The sequence below is a fragment of the Podarcis melisellensis genome, assembly GCF_964234715.1.
Source record: "Podarcis melisellensis genome assembly, chromosome: 6".
Lineage (NCBI taxonomy): Eukaryota > Metazoa > Chordata > Lepidosauria > Squamata > Lacertidae > Podarcis > Podarcis melisellensis.
The window spans coordinates 96,062,245-96,085,022 of NC_138538.1; the positions used below are offsets into that span (position 1 = coordinate 96,062,245).

The 22,778-nt window shown below is 44.0% G+C and overlaps 1 protein-coding gene across 7 annotated transcripts in view; it reads right to left on the reverse strand.

Moving 5' to 3' along the window:
• RABGAP1L (RAB GTPase activating protein 1 like) overlaps window positions 1–22,778 on the reverse strand; it is a 157,660-nt gene that overhangs the window by 9,728 nt on the left and 125,154 nt on the right. For 3 of the 7 annotated variants that reach the window (XM_081915055.1, XM_081915058.1, XM_081915059.1), the window contains 3 exons: window positions 21,314–21,406; window positions 8,308–8,418; window positions 156–260 (listed from right to left, as the gene is read on the reverse strand). In XM_081915055.1, the coding sequence (XP_081771181.1) occupies window positions 156–260; window positions 8,308–8,418; window positions 21,314–21,406 (309 nt within the window). Of the gene's footprint in view, window positions 1–155; window positions 261–8,307; window positions 8,419–15,600; window positions 16,668–20,367; window positions 21,074–21,237; window positions 21,407–22,778 lie in introns of those variants that run through there. The other 4 variants (XM_081915057.1, XM_081915061.1, XM_081915060.1 and 1 more) reach the window with 3 other exon arrangements.

A 22,778-nucleotide genomic window follows, 5' to 3' on the forward strand; every position in this document is an offset into this window, starting at 1 on the left:
ACTCTCATGGTCAGGCTGTGCAGTGTGAAAGCGAGAGCGATTGTTCACGGGATCTTTAGTCGATGTTCTCTATTTTGCCCTTTTGATACACCGTGTTTAAGCATTCTGCATATAGGTAGGTTGCCTCCTCTGCTGATCACTGAAACTATTCTTACCTGGGCTGTTTCTTCTTCCTGTTTCCTCTTCTCCTCTTCAGTCTCCACTAGTTTTTGTTTGGTCAAAAGCAGCTCCTTGTTCAACACATCTGCTTTGTCTTCAGCCTGAGAATTCAAAGAAGGTCCCAGTTACACAACACTGGCTCTTAAACAATAACAACACAATTTATCTGAGCCTCTATGTGGAGCTACCATTATCAATGGAATGTGCACTCCCCTGAAGATGTGTGAATATCTGCATGGAGGTGTGTGCTTGTGTGTGTTTATGTATATATGTATGGACTTGTCATCTCTCTTGGCACTTTGAAGATAAATGCTTACGACTTCCGGAGGCGGCGCAAAACAGCAATGGCGGTCCTCTTTACCCAGTGAAGAGGGGCTCCGCGAAAAAGGGTTTTCCGCTACGGCGAAGCGGAGACCCATCCAGATAAACCGCAGGCAGAGCGAGCCTGTGGCCGTGGGACTCGGCGGGTGCCAGAAGCCCCCCCAGAAGCGAGGAAGGGACCTCGTAAGAGGCTCCGGATCGTGAACGGGGGAGCGGCGCTGTGAGTTCATCGCTCTTTTCGCGGAAGTGAAGCCGCGCTGCTGTTGCTGATGAGCGCCGACCTTTCTTCTTGAAAAACATCGAGATTGGCTGCAATTTACCCGTGAGTAAGGGGTACCAAAGAACTGACTAAGGATCAACTTAAATTTGTCTATTTTGGCTGAAAACGGGAGGCGAGTAACAGGAAGTCCGCCTTCCGGTCCTGCTAATCGGAGCAAAGCAAAGAACCCGATGCGGGCTGAAGTGTTAAAAAGAGACTTTGAAAGAAATAAGAAGGGGCATTAATAGACTGTGTGTTTTTAGAAATCGAAAAAGGGTGAAGAAATAAATGTTTTAGTCCAGTGTGTCAGAGAATCTTCCTCCTATTGTGAAGAGACGTGGAATTGAAGGGGACAACCGAGTTATTGGACTGCCAGTGTTGCAAATGAGTACTGTCAGGCTGCAGAAACTTTTCTTTTAACATAAACTGTTGCACTGATGGATACACTATCGCTTTAATACTGTTATTGAAACCTCTCTGTTACCTTGTGGCACTAATTCGAAACAGAACTCTCTGAAATCCTCCTTTCTGAACTTGGGGATTTCAGTCGAAATAGGAGCTTTGATGGTGGAAAAGAAACTTTCTTTCCTTTGAAAACCCCCCCTAGTGGATTTGCGGAGACATAGTAGCCTGGGAACTGTATCTTATTGGGATTTTTTGTGGTTTAATTGTTTATACTCTGGACTTGCCTTTCTCATGGACTGAAAGACTATTTGACCTTGAACAGCAGCTGGGGAATGAGTGGCCCAGCGAAAACAAGAGCAGCTAAAGCTAAGGAAGCTTTAGCTGAGGAAGTTAAAGAAAAGAAAAAAGACAAGAGAGCTGGGCAGCTGGTCCAAACAACCTTGATTCACCATCGTAGATCCTCGGTGCCTACTGTGTTGACGGCGCAGGAGGAGGAAGCTGAAACGCCTGCTACAGAAGAAATGGCAGCTGGAGGAACTGATCCAGTCTTGAAACAAATTTTGGAACAATTGGCACTTTTGAATAAGAAGGTGGACGATCAGTCATCTAAAATTGATAGAGCTACATCTACTATCAGCAAGTTAACAGATCAGGTTTCGCAGCATACCCAGGCTATTGAGAAACTGCAAGGAGCTACGGCGGAGAACTACAAATTAGCTGCGGAAGCCAATCAAAAAGCTGAGCAAGCGTGCAAGAAGGTGGAAGAGATCAAAGGGGAAGTAAGACCTCTGAGAAGACAGGTAGGAGAACAGCAAGCCTACCTGTCAATGGTGGAACTGAAAAGTAAGGAATGTAATCTTAGGCTGAGGGCTGTCCCAGAGCTGGAACAGGGCAACCTAGAGAAATTCTTGACGGAGCTGTTTTCTAAATTTTGGGGGGTTGAAGAAGATAAAGACTTCAAGATCGTGACGGCCTTCAGACTGGGAAGATCGGTTAAAAAAGATAAGTCCAGAGACTGTTTGGTTTGTTTGAGAACAAGAGAGGAAAGAGACAAGATATTAGGCCAACACTTTAAAAAATCCCTGGAAGTCGAAGGTAAAAGGGCAGAAATTTATAGAGATATTCCTAAATATTTGTTGGACCTTAGAGCCACATATACAGACTTGGCCAAATTGTTAAGATACAACGCAATCCCATACAGGTGGGAATTTCCTCAAGGTCTGTCATTTACCTATAAAGGAAAGAAGGTAAGAATCAAAACGCCAGAAGACCACCAGAAGTTCCTACACGACAACGAGGAGGACCTCCAAAAGAGAGCCGCAGATTCTTGGCCTCCACCACCGGGATTACCACCAGGATCCACACCATCTGGAGGCGGCCCGGCACCACAGCTTCCGGAAAAGGAAGACAAATTAGATACCCAACTGTGATATCCAAGAAGTAGACCGGGATGTCTCTACAGCTTCTTAGCTGGAATATAAATGGCGGGAATTCTCCAGAAAAACGCAGAAAAGTATTTCATATTTTGAAAAAAGAACAATTGGACATTATTTGCCTGCAAGAAACACATGTGACAAGACTCCATAGAAAAGTGCTAATTAATAAAAGGTTAGGCCAAGAATTTATTTCATCGGATAAAGTTAAGAAAAGAGGAGTGGTGATCTATGCAAAGGAGAACTTGTCCCCAAAATTTGTATTTAAAGACGAACAGGGCAGAATTTTGGCAATTGAAATCCAGACACAAGGAGAAAAGTTTTTAATTCTAGGAATCTACGCCCCAAATGATGGAAAATCGGAATTTTTTAAGAAGCTGCATGAGATTATGCTGGACTATTTGGACTATAACAACATTATCATGTTGGGAGATATGAACGGTGTCGCCTCAGTGAATATGGATAAGTCACAAAGTGCTAATATAACGAAAGATGGCAGACTTCCAAAAACCTTTTTTGAAATGACTGACAATTTGGATTTGATCGACATATGGAGGATCAAGAACCCTCTAGGGAAAGAAGGAACTTTCTTTTCTGAGGCCCATATGACATGGACGCGAATCGACCAAATATGGATAACTAGAGGGCTGGCACCTAAGACCAGAAAAGTGGAAATCTGCCCAAAAACCTGCTCCGACCACAACGCCTTGAGAATGGAATTGAGACTAAATACAACCGGATCGTTCAGATGGAGAATGAATGACGCCTTGTTAAGAGATCAGGAGATTGTTAAGAAGGCCCAAAAAGTTTTAAAGGACTATTTTGAAATAAACTTAAAGACAAATGTGGAAAAAAGAATAATCTGGGACGCAAGCAAAGCAGTGATAAGAGGGTTTCTAATACAACAGAACACGATTAAAAAAAGACTCTGGAATGAAAAGAAGGAGAAGATCTTGGAGAAAATAAGAGAAGGAGAGAGAAAACTGAGATCCAGGCCCAAATCGAAGGAAGTATTGAGAGAAGTGAAGTTTTTCCAGGCACAATATTCGAAACTGATAAATCAAGAGGTGGAATGGAAAATTAAACAAATGAAACAAAGATCCTTTGAATCTGCAAACAAATGTGGAAAATTGTTAGCCTGGCAGTTGAAAAAGAGACAAAAACTTAACACAGTTACAAATCTAGAGATTGAAGGGAGAATGGTTCAGAAACCCGAAGAAATCAGAAGGTCCTTCCAGAAATATTTTAAAGAACTCTATTCTCAAAGGCCACAAAAAAGCTCAGAGGTGGACCAATTTGTCATAACTAATGGATTACAAAAAATACCCCAGGAAATGAGAGCAACCCTGAACTGTAATATTACAACCCAAGAAATTGAATGCGCCATTCAGAACCTCCAACTGGGCAAATCTCCGGGACCTGATGGGCTTACTTCCAAATATTATAAGGTACTGAAGGACTCATTGACACAACCATTGTTGGAAGTTTGCAATCAGATTATGGAGGGGAGGAAGGCACCGGAAACGTGGAAAGAAGCCTTCATCACGTTGATCCCAAAACTAGAATCTGAAAAAACTCAACTTAAAAACTACCGTCCTATCTCACTCCTAAATGTGGATTATAAAATTTTTGCAGACATTTTGGCAAGTAGGTTTAAGAAAGTCTTAAATGAAGTTATTCATAAGGACCAAGCAGGCTTTCTCCCTGGTAGGCATTTATTTGACAACACAAGAAACATCATTGACATTTTGGAGTTTTTACAGATTAATTCAAACACAAGAGCGGTGTTGATTTTTATTGATGCGGAGAAGGCCTTCGACAACATTTCTTGGCTGTTTATGAAGAAAAATTTGGAAAGGATGGGAGTAGGGCGGGGGTTTGAAAATGGAATAGAAGCAATTTATTCAGAACAAAAGGCCAAATTGATAGTAAACAACGTGGTGACAGAGGAGTTTAAAATTGAAAAAGGGACACGACAGGGGTGCCCTCTATCTCCTCTGCTGTTTATTTCAGTTCTGGAGGTGCTACTGAACATGATCAGAAACGACCAGTTGACACAGGGAATTGTGGTCGGAGAGAAACAATATAAACTGAAAGCTTTCGCAGACGACTTGGTATTAACATTACAGGAGCCAGCCTCTAGTACTAAAAGAGCGTTAGAATTAATTTCTGATTTTGGTCGGGTGGCGGGATTCAAGCTGAATAAACAAAAAACTAAAGTTTTAGCAAAAAACTTGACAACTACTGAAATAGAGGAGTTCAGAAAAGAAACAGAACTAAATGTGGTCAAAAAAGTAAAGTACCTAGGGGTCCATTTGACCTCCAAAAATTTGAATTTATTTAAGGACAACTATGAGAAATGTTGGGCAGAGATAAAAAGAGATCTGGAAACATGGTCAAGATTAAAACTTTCCTTGTTGGGCAGAATAGCTGCCATAAAGATGAATGTATTGCCGAAAATGCTATTTTTGTTTCAGTCCCTCCAGGTCGTGGATAAGGTGGAATGTTTTGGAAAATGGCAGAGGGATTTGTCCAAATTTGTCTGGCAGGGCAAAAAGCCCCGAATAAAGTTTAAAATACTAACAGATGCGAAAGAAAGAGGGGGGTTTGCCCTGCCGGACTTGAGGTTATATTACGAAGCTGCAGCCCTCTGCTGGTTGAAGGATTGGATCTTATTGGAGAACACCGATGTCCTTGACCTGGAGGGATTTGATAATGCTTTTGGGTGGCATGCATATTTGTGGTATGACAAGGTTAAAGTTCATAAATTGTTCAAAAACCATATTGTCAGAAGGGCAATTTTCATGGTCTGGTCAAAATATAAAGACTTATTGGAGAGTAAAACTCCGAGGTGGCTCTCACCGATGGAGGCCAAAGCACGTAAAAGACTCAATATGGAGGCCCACTGGCCTAAATATTGGGAAATAATTGAAAAAATTGGAGATAAATGGAGGTTACAGAGTATGGAAAAGTTAAAAAACAAGGTGCGAGATTGGTTGCATTATGCTCAAATTCAGGAAGTTTTTAAAGCAGACAAAAAAGTGGGTTTTCAGGAGGAAAAATCGAAACTAGAAACAGAGTTGCTTGAGCCAAAATCCAAGCTAATTTCGAGAATGTATAACTTGCTGCTTAAATGGAACACACAGGATGAGATTGTCAAATCCTCTATGATAAAGTGGGCACAGGATTTGGGGCATAACATTATGTTTGAAGACTGGGAAAGGTTATGGAACACCGGAATGAAATTCACGGCATGTACTGCCTTGAAGGAAAACATTATGAAAATGATATACCGGTGGTACATGACCCCAGTCAAGCTTGCAAAGATATATCACCTGTCTGACAATAAATGCTGGAAATGTAAGGAAGAGGAAGGGACATTTTTACACCTCTGGTGGACCTGCCCGAAAGTGAAGGCCTTCTGGGAAATGATACATAATGAACTAAAAAAGGTGCTGAGATTCACCTTACCTAAGAAACCGGAGGCCTTCCTTCTGGGCATGGTAGACCAGAGGATGGTCAAGAAAGATAGAATTTTCTTTATGTACGCTACTACAGCAGCGAGGATTCTGTTGGCAAAGCACTGGAAGACACAAAATTTACCCACATTGGAAGAATGGCAGACGCAGCTGATGGACTATATGGAGTTGGCTGAAATGACTGGCAGAATTCGAGACTCGGGAGAAGAAGAAACGGAGGAAGTTTGGAAAAGTTTTAAGGACTATTTGAAAAAGCATTATAAGTTGTATGAATGTTAAAAAATGCTCCTTTCTAGGAAGGTATAGCTTCAGTATCGGCAAATTTCTGAATTGATAAATAAGACACTATAAGACAGAAGTGAGGTAACGAAATATTTTTATTGTGTGGAAATTAAAAATTAATGCAATTGTATCGAAATGTTTACATCAGATAACACGATAAAATGGAAGATATATTGTTATGTACAAAACAAGTCAACAAATTGCTGAGGTTTTGGTTACACAGGGAATGCAGTGCTCGGGAGATGGGGGAAGTCCATTGGATTCATGGAAGTATGTATTTGAAAGTGGAAATTTGTTTATTAAAAACCTAATAAAATATTTATAAAAAAAAAAAATGAAGATAAATGCTTACAACATTATGATATAATGTATATCCAAATACTGGGTCCAGAGAATTAGCCTCCCACATCTCTCTTTACAATGAAATCTACACATGGGTAGTCATTTGATCTTTCATTTAAGTTAATTAAACATGCAGGAGGCTATTGGAAAGAGCAGCAGTGCATCCTTTGCTGGCACCCGGGGCACACATGCAGGCACCGGGCGGGAGCAGGGACAGGGGGTGAAGCGCAGAGGGTGAAGAAAACCTGCCACGCCAGCCCTGCCCTCACTGCTGCTGCTGCTGCCAGGTGGGTGCAGGACAATGAGGGTTCACAGGACCACGCTGTGCTGCCTGCCCGCTCGGGGGGAATCTGCCTAGCTGATGTAGTCCTTGGCGGGCACATCCTCCCAACACTGACCAGGCGAGGGGACATGGCAGCAAGGCCAGGCCAGGCTCCGGGGCCAAGAGGCCCCCAGTGGAAGGTAGGGTGGAACAGGGATCCCTGCAAGGGGGTTTCTGGTTCGCATCCCCTCAAAATCATGCGTTTGGGGCTATGGCCCCCTGGCCCTGCCCACACTACACCCCTGATTGGAAAAGCTCCTATTGGGTGAAACATTTACTTTTCTAATATCCATCTCTCAGAGACATTTATTATAGAATGGCTTCCTCATCCTTGGCCCTCCAGATGTTTTTGGCCTACAACTCCCATGATCCCTAGCTAGCAGGACCAGTGGTCAGGGATGCTGGGAATTGTAATCGCAAAACATCTGGAGGGCCGAGGTTGAGGAAGCCTGGTTTATACCTTCTTTTGTCCAGGCACCTGTCTTCTCCTGGGCTTAACCCACACGTGGCATGTCTTAAGTATATGGTAAGCCGTTTCTCTGAAAGTGGGGGAATGATTGGCCTTCATGAACTCAGGGGTGCATAACCTTTTTCACCCTGAGGACCACGTTCCCTCATGGGCCATGTGGGAGCGCAATGGTAAGCATGGCCAGAAGGACTCATTTATCTCTGCAACCCAATGACATAGTTCTTTTGGTACCTCAAAAATATAAAATGAGAAAATACTATGCATTAAAAAGATAAAAGAACTGTTGCAGCATAAAAATTTCCCAGCAGTGAGAGAAACCTAAAACCAAATTTACAGTTTAACTAAAAATGCACCACATACAAAAGTTCCAATTTTAAAATCCCATCGTTTAAAACAGGGAGACTGAAAAAGGTCTTCACCTGGCAATGAAAAGACCACAAAGAAGGTGCCAGGTAAGACTCTCTGGGGAGGTTATTCCACAGCTTGAGTGCCATCAACAAGGCCTTCTCCCTAGCAACCACTAAAATCACATGGTGAAAGAACTTGAAGATGGACCTCTGAAGAGGATCTTAAGGTTTGGGTAGTTATATACAGAAGGTGTAGATCTTGCAGGTAACCTAGTCCCAAGCCATTTAGGGTTTTAAAGGTTTGGGCCAGCATTTTGGAACGCTAAATACCATTCACAAACATGAACCACCAATAATAATAATAATAATAATAATAATAATAATAATAATAATAATAATGTTTGTGATTCTACTCTCCAATTGCAAACCTAAGACTGTAATTTCTCTAATTTCGGCTTATACCTGCCTGCTGATGAAGTCTTTTCTCACCTGGTCCAAGTCATTCCGTAGAGCAATTTTGCTTGTTACAAGTTCATGGGCAAGGTCATCGTTCTCTTGCTCAAGCCGCATGCTGGCTTCCTGAAGCCTGCGGTTCTCCCTCTGCAGAAAGAGAGGAACCACCAAAACAGGAAGTTAACTCTTGCCAATACTGAAGAAGACACAGAGTAGCCGTGCAAGCCATTTGAGCGGAAGAAAGGAAGTTTAGAAAGTGCTACTCATCTGAGTCCATAAATAAAGATATGTTGTTCACAAACATACTATGGAAGGTTTGGTTTGAACCTAAGACTTGGTACAATAGGGAAGGATTAAGTTCCACTAATCATGTTCACCTTATTCAGCATGCAGCCCCTTGTCCTGTGATGATTAGCATGTGAAGCAAAGTGATTTTGCCTTGTTAAAAGCCTACAACCACAGTGTCATTCCTTGTCTCTTGAACTTAAATAACTATGCAGAATAGAGGGAGCACTAAAGGGACTAAAGTGGAACTGGGCAAAGTTTAAAACCCTCTTTAAAACTACAAAAACGCCCAAATAGCAGAAGAGCAATAAAACTAAAAATTCAGTAAGTGCTGTCATAATAAATATTAAACAGTTTTAAAAGGCCTGGGCTTTTCCATTTGGTCCTCGTTCTCCGCAACAAATTTGATGAACACACAACTTGTAGATTGTGAAAGAAGCAAGGAGAAAGTAAATTCCTTCGGTATGCAAACGTCATAAAGCAGAAGTAATACTGTACAGGTAAGATAAGATTGCTGCTTTAAGGGCAACAGTGAAGCAGTGTCAAACTCTTCTCATGCAAAGCCTGCTGAGACGACAAGAAAAGCATCACTGCTAATGTTCTGGTGTGAGGAACATCCTGAATCAGGTGGTGTCCAGAATCACTCACAGGTGTTCTAGGGATCATGAAGGCACTTGTGGTAAACATAGAGAAGAGTTCACTAAGTCATGCCTCTGGACACAAAAGTGTGCTCTATATTTTTCCATAGCTTTCTTCCTGAACAAGACCATATTAGAATGTTGAACCCAAATAGCCTGTACTGAAGTATTTTTTGTTGCATACAAAATGTAGGAACAGTATGAAATCACTCACAATTTATGAATGGACTGCTTACATGTGCAGATTCTGTATGGATAAATGCAATAACATTTGGAATGAGTTTATACAAAATGTTGTAGGCTATTACTATTTACATAAGCACTAGTACAATAACATTATACCACTTTAGAGAAGAACGTATGGGAATATCATATATATTTTTCTTTTTTTGCAAATTTTTGCTTTTATATGTATCTTTGATGTTGTTTTTCTCCCTCTCATTTTTCCTTTTTCCCCCGTATCACTTTAATTCCTTTAATTGAAATCACCTTAATAAAATATTAATATTTTTTAAAATGTAGGATCATCCCGTTGCTGGATCTGATGAAGATGTGGAGATAGGCATCTGACAAATCCACTAATTACAAAAAGTCATCTTTCAAGAAAGCTGTCATGATGGATCTGAGAGTATTCATCCTAAAATGCTTCTGGTGAGATGAGAAACTTGTTGAGCCACTAGATCTGAAATCTCCAACCTTTTGTGGCACCAAGAAAGGAATAGACTCCAGATCTCTCGACCAGGGGTCAGCAAATTTTTTTTAGCTGTGGGCCGCTCCACTGTCCCTCAGACCTTGTGGTGGGCCAGAGAAGCAGCACTGGGGGGGGGGGGCTGGAAGAAGAGGCGAGGGGGGTAAGTAGCCCTCCTCCCCACTTCCCTTCCCAGGGGCTGCCGCCGCCACCCTCCCTGCTTCTCGTAGGTAGACAGAGCAAGATTGTCTGCTCCGCTCCCTGGCCCACAGGAGCACCAAGGCGACAGTGGCGGCAGCAGAGGGAAGATGAGTGGTGTGAAAGGGCTGGCTCCGGAGAGGGGCTGCTTAAAATGGTACTCAGCCAGCTCAGCCCAGCCCCCTTTCTCCTCTAGGCAGGGCAGGGAGAATCCAGGAGGAGGGAGGCGCCGCCGTGGTGTGTGTGAGGGAAAGGAGAAAAAATGGAATAGCACAGGGAGAAAAATGGCGCAGCCCGAACAAACAGAATCCCCACACTGATCCACAGACAGTCCGCAAGCCAAATCCTGAAGGCAATTGGGCCTGATTCGGTCCCCGGGACTTAGTTTGCCGACCCCTGCTCTAGCCTGTAGAGACAAGAGCTAGTCTTTTGACATCCAGAAGGTGCTGATGGCTTCTAGCCCCGGCTGGTGTTTGGATAGATTTCATGACCTTGGGGAGGTCATGAATTTATTTCTGGGACAACATACATACTCCATTATGTAACCAAGGGAGACCATCTCCCAGACCTATACTTCAGAACTAGTTTGATGCATAGTAAAGCATCACCTACCTTTAGTTACGGGCAGGCAGCTGGTGTGAGGAAGAGGTAGATTTATTCTAAACCTTGCTGAACATAGCAGATGTGTTTGTCCCTGGTTGGGTCTGCATGGAGCTGCACCCAAACCCCTGGGATAAACTCTGCTAGAAGTACTTCCCTGAAGTCCAGTTCCTTGTGGAATAAGCCCAAGTGTAAAGACTGCCACTGTTTTGGTTCTTTTGCTTCCTTTTTAGAGTAGACTAGGCCTTCTTTTCATCTTTACTATTTCTGAGCACTAGATCAAATGCCTTGCCAAACAGCTTTGTACCTGAGAAGGGATGCTCCAGCCAGCCTGGACTAAGAACTGACTGGTTGCCCAAGTCCTCAGTCATATGTTACTTCTGGCCACCATGTTAACTGTCAAGGCTTGAGACTATAACTTGAGGGTACCCATGAGAAGTGTCTGCCATGAGCACAGAAGCCAGTCCAATCTTCTTGAGACCATCCTTAATCACCTTGGACATACCTTCCAGCTCCTGGAACCACATAGAATCATAGAATCATAGAATTGTAGAGTTCGAAGGGACCCTGAGGATGATCTAGTCAAACCATACGAAGCTAGAGCTGGCAAGCAAAGCCCAGAAGGCAGTAGCAGAAGCTTCAAATCTCCTGTGAAGACACCTTGACCATCTTGTCATAAGGGTCCTTGGTCTTCCCTTCCCTTCTGCAGAGTGACAGAAGAGGCAGGCATATGCTTATAGAAAGATGACTTCCTGGAGGAGCTAGATGATAATGAGCTCAAGGGTGGAGACCTCCTGTTCCTTTTGTGGCTAGTGCGCTCCCAAGGATAGTGCTTTTGCTGTTTCCTTCTGGAACTTTCTAAACCCCAAACTGGAACAGGTATAGCTGCTCCTCCCATCCCCTGCCAAATACAAAACCAGCCAGGGTATTTCATGGGCAATCATTCCCTCGTCCAAATGAAGAATTTGGGTGTAACTCACTACCCAGATCCAGAGGTCTATTCGTATTGGGAATAAGAGCCTCATATTATGAGATGCTGAAGAGCCAGCCTGCGAGGACTGCAGTGCTTGGCCTTCCCCTGGCACCGCTGTGTCCCTGACACATCTTTCTGGGATTTCATGTCTGCTGCAGTTACCCCAGCAGCCCAAAGCTCATGTCTGGTCCCCTGGAGTGGGGGGGAAGCTTAGAAAAATGTAAGCATATTTTGGCAAATATATCACCCAAAACGGCCCTGAAACAAGTGGGAGTAGTGAGAACTAGCCTGGCCAGTGAGATTTCTCCTATGGTGGGTGGCCTGACAACCCCAGAAGGGCTGAGGAGCCTGCTTGCTGTCCCATTGCAACAATGGCATGCAGTCTCTAATGTTGACCTGCTCTGTTCCCTGTGCCCCAATCCCTAGCTGTGAGGTGTTGGGTGGTCTAGAGGGGGGAAATGAAAAGGTAATAATAATAATAAATCAATAAAAGAAATATTTTGTTTTACACTGGTGACCTTGAGAAGCTCCCAAAAACCCCCTGATAGGTCTGATCTGGAAGGGCAGGGCAGCTCCTCCGCCTGGAGAGGACCATCCTTATTGGCTCTGCTGCTGTCCTGGGTTTGGAACACCCTTCAGGAGCTACAGGAGAATTCTGGGACTCACTGCAACTACTTCTATACAGTGGTGCCTCGCAAGACGAAATTAATCCGTTCCGTGAGGCTCTTCGTATAGCGGTTTTTTCGTCTTGCAAAGCAAGCCCATTGACAGCTTAGCGGATTAGCGCTACAGCTGTCAAGCGGCTTCCAGTGATCAGCTGTTAAGCGGCTTAGCAGCGGAACAGCTGATAAGCGGCTTAGCGGCTTAAGAAAAGGGCGAAAAAAGTGAAAAAACCCGCGGGGGGGATGCAAGATTTTTTTCGTCTTGCGAAGCAACCCCATAGGGGAATTCGTTTTGCGAAGCGCCTCCAAAACGGAAAACCCTTTCATCTAGCGGGTTTTTCGTCTTGCGAGGCATTCGTCTTGCGGGGCACCACTGTAATTAAATTGTGAAGCTGTGGAGTGAAGCCCAGCATGAGATAAGGGAAGTGAAAAACTGTGCTAAGATGTGAACACAACCGAACACTAGTTCTTCCTGAATCTATAAGGCATACTTCCAAGTGCAATTGTAAACTAGAGTTACACCTAAAATAAATAAGTAAACATCCACAACTGTTTTCGGCCACAAGACATAAGAAAATATTACAGTGGTGCCTCGCAAGACGAAATTAATTCGTTCCGCAAGTCTCTTCGTCTTGCGAGTTTTTCGTCTTGCGATGCACGGTTTTCCATAGGAATGCATTGAAAATCAATTAATGCGTTCCTATGGAAAACGCCTTCCCCCGACCTCTTCTGGCGGGCGGCATTTTAAAATCGCCCGGGACAGCGGAGGACTTCTCCGCTGTCCGGGGCGATTTAAAAGCCCCTGGGAAGGCAGGCAGGGGGGACAAAGGCTTTCTCGCCCCGCCGCTCGGCTTCGGGACATCGTTCCGATGCCAGGCGGCGGGGGGAGGCTTTCTCGCCCGGCCGCCCGGCTTCGGGACATCGTTCCGATGCCGGGCGGTGGGGGGAGGCGTTCCTGCCCCACCGCCCGGCATCGGAACGATGCCCCGAAGCCGGGCGGCTGGGGGAGGCGTTCCTGCCCCACCGCCCGGCATCGGGACGATGCCCCGAAGCCGGGCGGCTGGGGGAGGCGTTCCTGCCCCACTTCCCGGCATCGGGACGATGCCCCGAAGCCGGGCGGCGGGGGGAGGCTTTCCCGCCTGGCCGCCCGGCTTCGGGACATCGTTCCGATGCCGGGCGGCTGGGGGAGGCGTTCCTGCCCCACCGCCCGGCATCGGGACGATGCCCCTAAGCCGGGCGGCGGGGGGAGGCTTTCCCGCCCAGCCGCCCGGCTTCGGGACATCGTTCCGATGCCGGGCAGCGGGGGGAGGCTTTCCCGCCCCGTCGCCCGGCATCGGGACATGGTTCCGATGCCAGGCGGCGGGGGGAGGCTTTCCCGCCCCGTCGCCCGGCATCGGGACATGGTTCTGATGCCGGGCGGCGGGGGGAGGCTTTCTCGCCCCGTCGCCCGGCATCGGGACGATGCCCCGAAGCCGGGCGGCGGGGGGAGGCGTTCCTGCCCGGCCGCCCTGCATCGGGACGATGCCCCGAAGCCGGGCGGCGGGGGGAGGCTTTCCCGCCCCGTCGCCCGGCATCGGGACATGGTTCCGATGCCAGGCGGCGGGGGGAGGCTTTCTCGCCCCGTCGCCCGGCATCGGGACGATGCCCCGAAGCCGGGCGGCGGGGGGAGGCTTTCTCGCCCCGTCGCCCGGCATCGGGACATGGTTCCGATGCCAGGCGGCGGGGGGAGGCGTTCCTGCCCCGATGCCGGGCGGCGGGGGGAGGCTTCAAAAGCCGTCCGGGGGCTTTTAAATCGCCCCGGACAGTCCCGGGGCGATTTAAAAGCCCCCGGTTAGGCAGGCAGGGGGGGCAAAGACTTTTGCCCCCCAATGCTGGCGGTGGGGAGCAAAGCCTTTCGCCCCCGCCGGCCTTCCTGGACCTCTTCTGAAGTCCGGAGGGGGGAAAAAGGCTTTGCTCCCCACCGCCAGCATTTAAAAAAAGGTCCCCGAGATTTCCCTATGGGCTTTCGTCTTGCGATGCAAGCCCATAGGGAAAATCGTCTAGCGAAGCGTCGCAAAACCCGAAAAACCCTTTCGTCTTGCGGGTTTTTCGTCTTGCGAGGCATTCGTCTTGCGGGGCACCACTGTACTTAAAGAAAGCTAGCTGACAAGGGTAGGGGAAAGGATCAAGCTGGCAACTCTTTTGCCTAGGGTAAAAAAGATTCCAAATTCTGTGTAAATTGTGGACTGATAACTGTAGCAATGGGACAACAATGGGACCTTTCCCTTATCTCAGTGGAACCGGGAAGAAATAAGCCACCACTTCTCACTCACTGCCCCCATGGTGATACTGGGCTTTCGCACCCCATAAATTTGTTTAGAAAAAACAAGATATGCAACTGGCTGCTAAGTACTTAAGTGCACATCTACTTGGGTCCCCATTTCAACTCTTTGCAGCCTTGAAGGGAGCTTTTCTTCATGAGCAATAGTTGGCTTTACAGCTGTTGTTATCTGCTTACCAAAAGCTTTGGTGTTTGCAAAGCAAGTAGCACAAACGTGAACTTCAGGTGCCTGGCTATTCATTTACAGACAAGTGAGCAAGCAAGCTGTGTGGTAGGAATTGCAGTGTCCTCCCATTCTACACTATTTTTTTTAAAAAATGGTCAATTTTAAAAATAGAGAGGCTGTAACAAATGACTGAATGAAAGCCCTCTGGTCAAAACTTTTCTTTTTCTTTTCTTTTTTGGCTGATGGTCACTGTCAAACTGCCTTTACTCCTTTATGATGCTGAATTAAATCACTGGGTATGATTTCAACATCCCCCCCCCAATGTTCCCCTAGGGAGGAATTATATTATGTCAGAATGAGCCCTTGCTTTCTGCAAAGGAGTTATAATTCTTCTTGAAATAATCATTTTAAAAATGCTTAAATCATGAGAAAATTGAGAATCCCAGAGGGAAAAGAACTTAAATTATGCATCTCAAGGAATACACAGGTTAATTCTGTTGCTTCTAGGAAGTTTTAGATTCACTTTAACTATAACCCACTTGTAAATACTATTACATTCTAGAATAAAACATTTATGACGATGCTAGCCAATTTAAAGATAGATACGTAAACAGAGACTTCTTGTACTAATCCTCCAGTACTAGCTGCTATTACTACTGCACCCCCAATCCAAGCTGTAGCATTAATAGAGGGAATGAAGTTGAGGAAACTGCTTGTTATGAGCTGTCAAGAAGGACACTGCATTTCCAAAACAGAGAGGAAAATATGTAATACAGTAACACAGAGATATAAAACTTACCTCCATACAAGTCAGAGAACAACTACTGCTTTCAATCATAGATATAAAGTTGAGAGAGAGAGAGAAGTAATCCAGTGAAATTTAAATATCAACCAACAACAATTAGGAAGCAGGGGGGAAACCCGCTTGGGAGAGTGCTCTGTGAGGGGGTTTGGCTTTTTTCCTTTTCCTTTTAAAAAGGATATAACCTCTTCCAGCTGTGACCTATTAAAGGCAACATTTGATTAAAAAGAGGAAGCTTGAAACAAGAAGACAAGTTCCAACTCAGGAAGGCTGCAATACACTTAACTCCACCCTCAACTATCCTCATTCAGCATAGAGAATGAACATGTAGACTGATGCAGAAAGATTACAATATTATTCCTAAAGCTGGGTGTAACTCAATGTGTCACACTCCTTGCTAAAGGCCTTCATTATATTTCATTGCAACAGAGCGACTATTTGGACACTGAGTTGCTTCAATGTGGGTAGTTGTTAAAATTAGTAAGAAAACCAGAAGCATGGATATGTGCTGGTTTGAAATGCAGCCAAAAAGGAGGTTAAACATAAGATAAATTATTGCAAGCCATTAAGACTGCCAAAATATAAAAGCTAAAGTTAGACTATGTGCTTTGTGGAACACATCACAACGTTTTTCCACTGTGTTGTCTGTTGCTATGAGTAATTTAAGCACACAGTCGTCCAGAATGCCATTATTTAGAAATTGTTCTTCAAAAAGAAAAATGGCATTCAATATGTGATTCTTTTTCCTACTCTTGCAGTCGGGGAGAGCAGCAGCAACACAGGATAGAATTTATTTGAGTAACCATATATCATGTGGTAAAAGGGATCAACTAGGTCTTGCCATTGGATAGAGTGAAATGGCTCCATGGGTGTCTTATTTTGGCTGCCGCAAAACAAGAGCAGACTGTTGTTTATTATTCTTGCATTTTTATTCCCAGAGAAGGGGAAGAGGCATTTTCAGCTATAGGTGCCAAATAACTGAAATCCTGGAATGCCAGGACCCACTGTTATACCAAACATGCATTTGTGGACCAATTTATTTTCTTCCTCCCCCCCATATTTATATGGTGGTAAGTGCTGCTGTTGAGCCATGAACCATAGTGGGTCCCAGCTGACAACCAATGAGCCAAACTGACTAGGACTGAAGTTCTGACTAAAAGGCAGCTTTCCACATTCCTAATCCTAAGCATGATTAGTCAGAAGCAAGTTTCACAGAATCAGGGGGCCACTACCAGTAAAATATGTATGGAATTGTACAAGACCAATATATTTTGGTGTCAAGGTGGAAAATCCAAATGTCACACCTCAGAACCTACCAAAACTTTCTCCTGTACAAGTCACATTTAAAATGAACTTAGTTGTACTTTTGCACAGCTTCTGAATACTTCAACTTTACAATTTGATTGGTTGCTTTATATCACACACTCAAAGATCTGGGCTCCCGGTGAATCAAGAGAGGGCAGGCTGATTCTTATGTCTAGCTGGCAGCTTCCAAATTCTGAGGACCAGTGCCTGGACAGTGTAGTTGCTCCTACAACACACTAGCTTAAAGGCTTAAAAGGAGAGGAGTGGTATTAATACCCAAGACTGGAGCTATGGGTGATGTTTTACCTCTTCAAAGGTAATAGAGGACTCTGTAACAGCGGGGTTTGGTTAACACAGGATATACATGCTTTTTACTCAAAGACATATTAATCAGTGATGGTGTCAAAGTTCAACAGTATCTGACTACCAATGCAAATGTACCTAGTTCACAATAAGCATAGGTTTCTAAAAATTAGGTCATGCCAGACAAATCTCTTTTTGTTGTTGTTCTTGGAGTAACAAGCTTGGTAGATCAGGGGAATGCTGTGGACTTAGTGTATCTTGATTTCAGGAAGGCTTTTGACAAAGTCCCCCATGATATTCTTGCGAAGAAACTGCTAAAATGTGGGTTGAACGAAGTAACTGTTAGGTGGATTTGTAGCTGGTTGGCAGACCGAACCCAAAGAGTACTCATTAATTGTTCCTCATCATCCTGGAAAAAGTGACAAGTGGGGTGCCACAGGGTTCTGTCCTGAGCCCATTGTTGTTCAACACCTTTATAAACAACTTGGATGAAGGAATTGAGGGGATGCTCATCATATTTGCAAACTGGGAGGCGCAGCTAATGCCGCAGATGACAGAATCAAAATTCAATTTGACCTTAACAGATTGGAGAACTGGGCGCAAGCTAACAAAATGTATTTCAACAGGGACAGATGTAAGTTTCTGCACTTAGGCAGGAAGAACCAGATGCACAAATAGAAGATAGGGAACACCTGGCTTACTAGCAGTACATGTGAAAAGGATCTAGGGGTCTTGGTGGACCACAAGCTTAACATGAGTAAAAAGTGTGAGGCAGAAAGAAAGAAAGAAATAGCTAATGCTATTCTAGGCTGCATCAACAGAAGTCTAGTGTCCAGATCAAGGAAAGTAATAGTACCACTCTATTCTGCCTTAGTCAGACCACACCTGGAATACTGTGTCCAATTCTGGGTACCACAATTTAAGAAGGATGTTGACAAGCTGGAACGTGCAGAGGAGAGCAACCAAGATGATCAAGGGTCTCGAAACTAAGCCTTATGAGCAGTGCTTGAAAGAGCTGGGTATGTTTAGCCTGGAAAAGAGGAGACTGAGAGGAGATATGATAACCATCTTCAAATATCTCAAGGGCTGTCACATGGAAGAGGGAACGAGCTTCTTTTCTCTTGCTCTGGAGGGTAGGACTCAAACCAATGGCTTTAAGAAAGGAGATTCCAACTAAACATCAGGAAGAACTTTCTGACCATAAGAGCTGGTCGAGAGAGGAACTGTCTCCCTCGGGACTTTGTGGACTCTCCTTCATTGGAGTTTTTTAAGCAGAGGTTGAGTGCCCATCTGTCATGGATGCTTTAGCTAAGATTTTTGCATTGCATGGGTTGAAAACTAAATGACCCTTGGGATCCCTTCCAACTTTACAGTTCTATGAATCTAAGCCAACGTATTTCGAAGAAGCCTCTCTTGTTCCTGAATATTGTCTCCTGATCACATCAGAAGAAAATTTGAATCAAGAATATGATGAGCATGTGTCTATTATTTATTGTCTAAGCCAGGCAATAAATGTATCATCATTTGTATTTGTGGAAGGAAAGTCTATCTCATTCCTGAAATTAACATCACCTTTGAAAAAGAGATACAAAATTTACAGTCTTAACCCTTTGTTGTCAAGTGCACCCTAACAGCACTGGAAATGAGTCAAAAAACTTGCCTTCCTCTTCTACAACTATAAGCTCCAGGTTAGTCCTCAACCATGAGATGTAAATCACCCTGTGAGGCACAACTCCTTAACTTAAGAATAAAAACATTGATTTTTTATTTATTTATTAATACTTTTTGCGGTCAAAACCCCTGCTGAAATGCCAGGGGCAACTGAAAAATAATACACACAAAATACTAGGGGGCAAAGAAACCCTGCAAAATGCTGCTCAAATGGATAAGCTACTCATCATGCACACAGGTGCATAATGCTGAACCTGTTCCACCCACTTCTGGTGAGAAAGGAGCACAGAGGGGGACAAAAACAATTATTTAGACTAAAGCATTATTTTTTTACTTATTGCAGAAAAAGCAAATTAGTCACCTTCTGTAATATCAACACAAACAGTATTAGGGACCAATAATACTACAGAGGTTTACATTATTTTAAAAACGTAACTTAAAAAGAAAAAAAAATCCAGTTAGAACTTTCCTTGTGATCCAGCAAAACTCAAATCCTGCTTCTGGGGACACTGCAACCCCAAATGTATCTGAAAATGTTTGCATAAGGTGAAAGTTCACACAAACGAAGTTTATGCAACAAAGAAAGTACCCACCATTGCCCTATTGAAACCATGCCTCTCCCAGCCCTTTAAGGCATCTGCCTGTGTGTGCACCTTATCACAGTAAACAAGGATAACTAGTAATATAGCCGTAATACAGGCGCCCTCTGGAGGAAAGATTTTACCTGACCAATGAGGATGTGTGTGCAAGGATTTGGGTTTCACCTTAACTGCCAACTCTTTTGCTAATGGATGTTTCTGTAGAAGGGCATGACATATTTCACATTTAGAGTAAACACTCAGCCCAAACTAGCAAGGAAACATCTTCATGCAGGAATCCTCCTGCATTTTTCTCAACATAACTAACACATATTTTACCTCCCCTTAACGTCTTGTGGTAGAAAACAAAAGGGAGGCGGGAATCATTCCCTAAGTGCTTCTTCTTTTCAGATATATTTGCACAAAGGTTGCTCTCTGTAGGTTTTGCCCAGGCATGGATTACCAAGTATGGAAATTTACAGTATGTACAGGTATGCACATATTTCTCTTAATAGGCAGTCAGTGTGGTATTGACAAATTTCTGAGCAACAAAGCCTATTTTAGAAATGGACTGCAGTACGACAAATCTGCTCACCACAAAATGGCAGAGACTCCTGCATTACGGCGGAAGAAGCTTAATGAACTAACATTCCCGATCAATACTTTAATTAAACAAACAGAAAATAATCAATATATGTCACACTACCATGACCATACTAACCAGAACACCATGAAAAAAATTCTTCTGACCTAGAATCCAAGCTATGCTTCAGATCAATGTAATAAAAGAATAAAAACATCCTATTTGTGGGGAGTTGGTTTATCAATTCTTAGAAGAAAGGGGTAATATAGATTTATTTATATTGCATTTCTCACAAGGACCACAAATAGGTATTAGGACACCATATTAATAAAATTCAGCCAGGGGATGTTTTATTTTATTAGACCAGTTACATAATGCAAGCTTTCAGACTTGATACTTAGCACTCGCATAGTGCACTTCAAGTATTCCAAGAGCTTCACATACATTATTTCAATAATCCTTACAACAGCCCTGTAAGGTAGGCCAGTAGGACTATTACCACATTATAGATGCCAAACTGGGTCTGAGGGTATTGTGGCTTGCGGAATGAATTTGTGGCTGAGACGGGATTTGAAACAGAAACTTCCTGCTCACTTAGCCGCTATGCTACATCAGGACTTTTTGAGGCCTGGGAGCTCAGAACAAAGGTAGAATAAAAATGGGTGCGACAAGGCTTCACCTTACTAAGGACTTTCATTTTATCCTTGCTTAGAACAACCATGACGTAAGAAAAACTTGGCCCAATAAAATACAGTATTTCAACTATTCTGTGCCTCTCATTATGTGTGATAAACACAACTACAAACATCAACAAATTATGAGGAAGATTTGCACCACAGAGAGTGAAAGGTCAATCTTGGAAGCATGCACCTTCCAAAATGTGTCTGTGGTAGTGAACCACACAGAGCTTTGTCTAAAGCATAATATATTTCCTCCTTTGCGTGTCAGTGGTAGAGAATCTCTCTCTCAGGATCCCATGCAGTTTCCCAGAAAAGTTCAACAGCAGAAGTGTTACCTACAAACATATAAACTGAAAGAATAAAAAAAATATAATGTGGCAGGCTTTATGGTGCCTTTTAATTATTTTAAACAAAATATAAATGCATATTTTCAAACAACAAAAAGTGCCGGAAGTGTGCCTTTAAAAATAAACATATAACACACTACTGTTGAAAACAATACTAGAAAACCTACTTTCAGCTTGTGAAGGTGATCCCGTTTTGCCTAAGTGGGTCAATGGAAGTTGCTTGAATACTTTGCATCCCATTACCTTGTATCTGTCCAGAGGGTCTTCCTGCTGCAGCTGATTCTCTCGCATCATCTGATACTCCCTCTCATATTTCCTCAGCTTCTTTGTGGGCACCTTCAGGGGAACAAAAACTAATGTTAGCGATGTTAAGAGCAACACTTGGGAGTAGGGGCTGGGAGGAAAATGAGACAAATTGCTGTGCCAACACAGAGAGGGTAACAGAAGATCCGGACATTCCCTACTGAAGTTCAGCAAATGAGCAACATTAACTTGTTAAAGTCTGTCTCTGAAATTCAAGCAATGTCTAAAGTAAAACTGAATAATGTGGCGCCCCTTGCCCTGGTGGACAGAATTATGGGAGGAAAAGTAAAGGGCTCTTAATGAAGAAATTAACAGCAACAACAACAACCCACCCTTCACCCTATGTTCCAGGGCAGGTTACAACATTAAAATTCAATATTACAAACAACTTAAAAACACAAAAATTAGGTCCTTAAAAAAAACCACTGCAGGTATCAAAAGCCAGGGTAAAGAAGTATGTCTTCCATATTTTCTGCAAGCAGTACAATGAAGGTGCCAGACACACCTCTGTGGGAAGGTTCACAGCTTAGGAGCCACCAGTGAATGCCCTCCCTCCCATGAGCTTCTGAGGGTGAAGGAACTACCAAGAAGGTGCTGATCTCAGCACCTAAGAGGGTTCGTAGGGAGATATTTGGGGCCTAAGTCACTTAGGGCTTTAACTACTAATGTGAGCACCTTGAATTGGGCCTGGACACAAACTTGCAACCAGTGCAGCAGTTTTAAAGCAGAGGCTATATATATGAGATATAAACGGAGCCCTAGCCAGCAATCTGGCTGCTGCATACTGGACCAATTGAAGTTTTCAAATCATCTTCACCGGCAGCCCCACGTGGAGCACATTGCAGTAATCTAACCTTGAAATTAACTACAGCATGGAGTGCAGTAGGCAAGTCATCTCCAAAAGGGGCTGCAGCTGGCAAACCAGGTGGAGCAGAAAAAGGCACTCCTGGCCAATGAGGGAGGCACTGCGGGAGGCAGTGGAGGATAGGAGTGCCTGGCGCGCTCTGGTCCAGGGGGTCCCGAAGAGTCAGACATGACTAAACGACAACAGCCACTGAGGTCACTTGAGCCTCTAGTCAGTGGTGAATTGAGGAGCACTCCCAAATTGCAAACTTGCTCCTTCCAAGGGAGTCCAACCCTATCCATGGCAGGCTACTTTCCTACCTCCTGGACATGAGCATCTGGAATACATAACACAACACCTCTCTTTTCAGGATTCAGCTTCAGTTTATTGACCTACATCCAAGCCATCACTACCTCCAAGCACTGGTCCAACACCTCAACCACCTCTCTGATTCAGATGGAACAAAAGATAGAGCTGGATGCCATCTGCATTTTTATAACAGCTCACTCCAAATCTCCTAATGATGTATGAAGCTGGGCTTAAACAGCTTGTTGTAAGCCA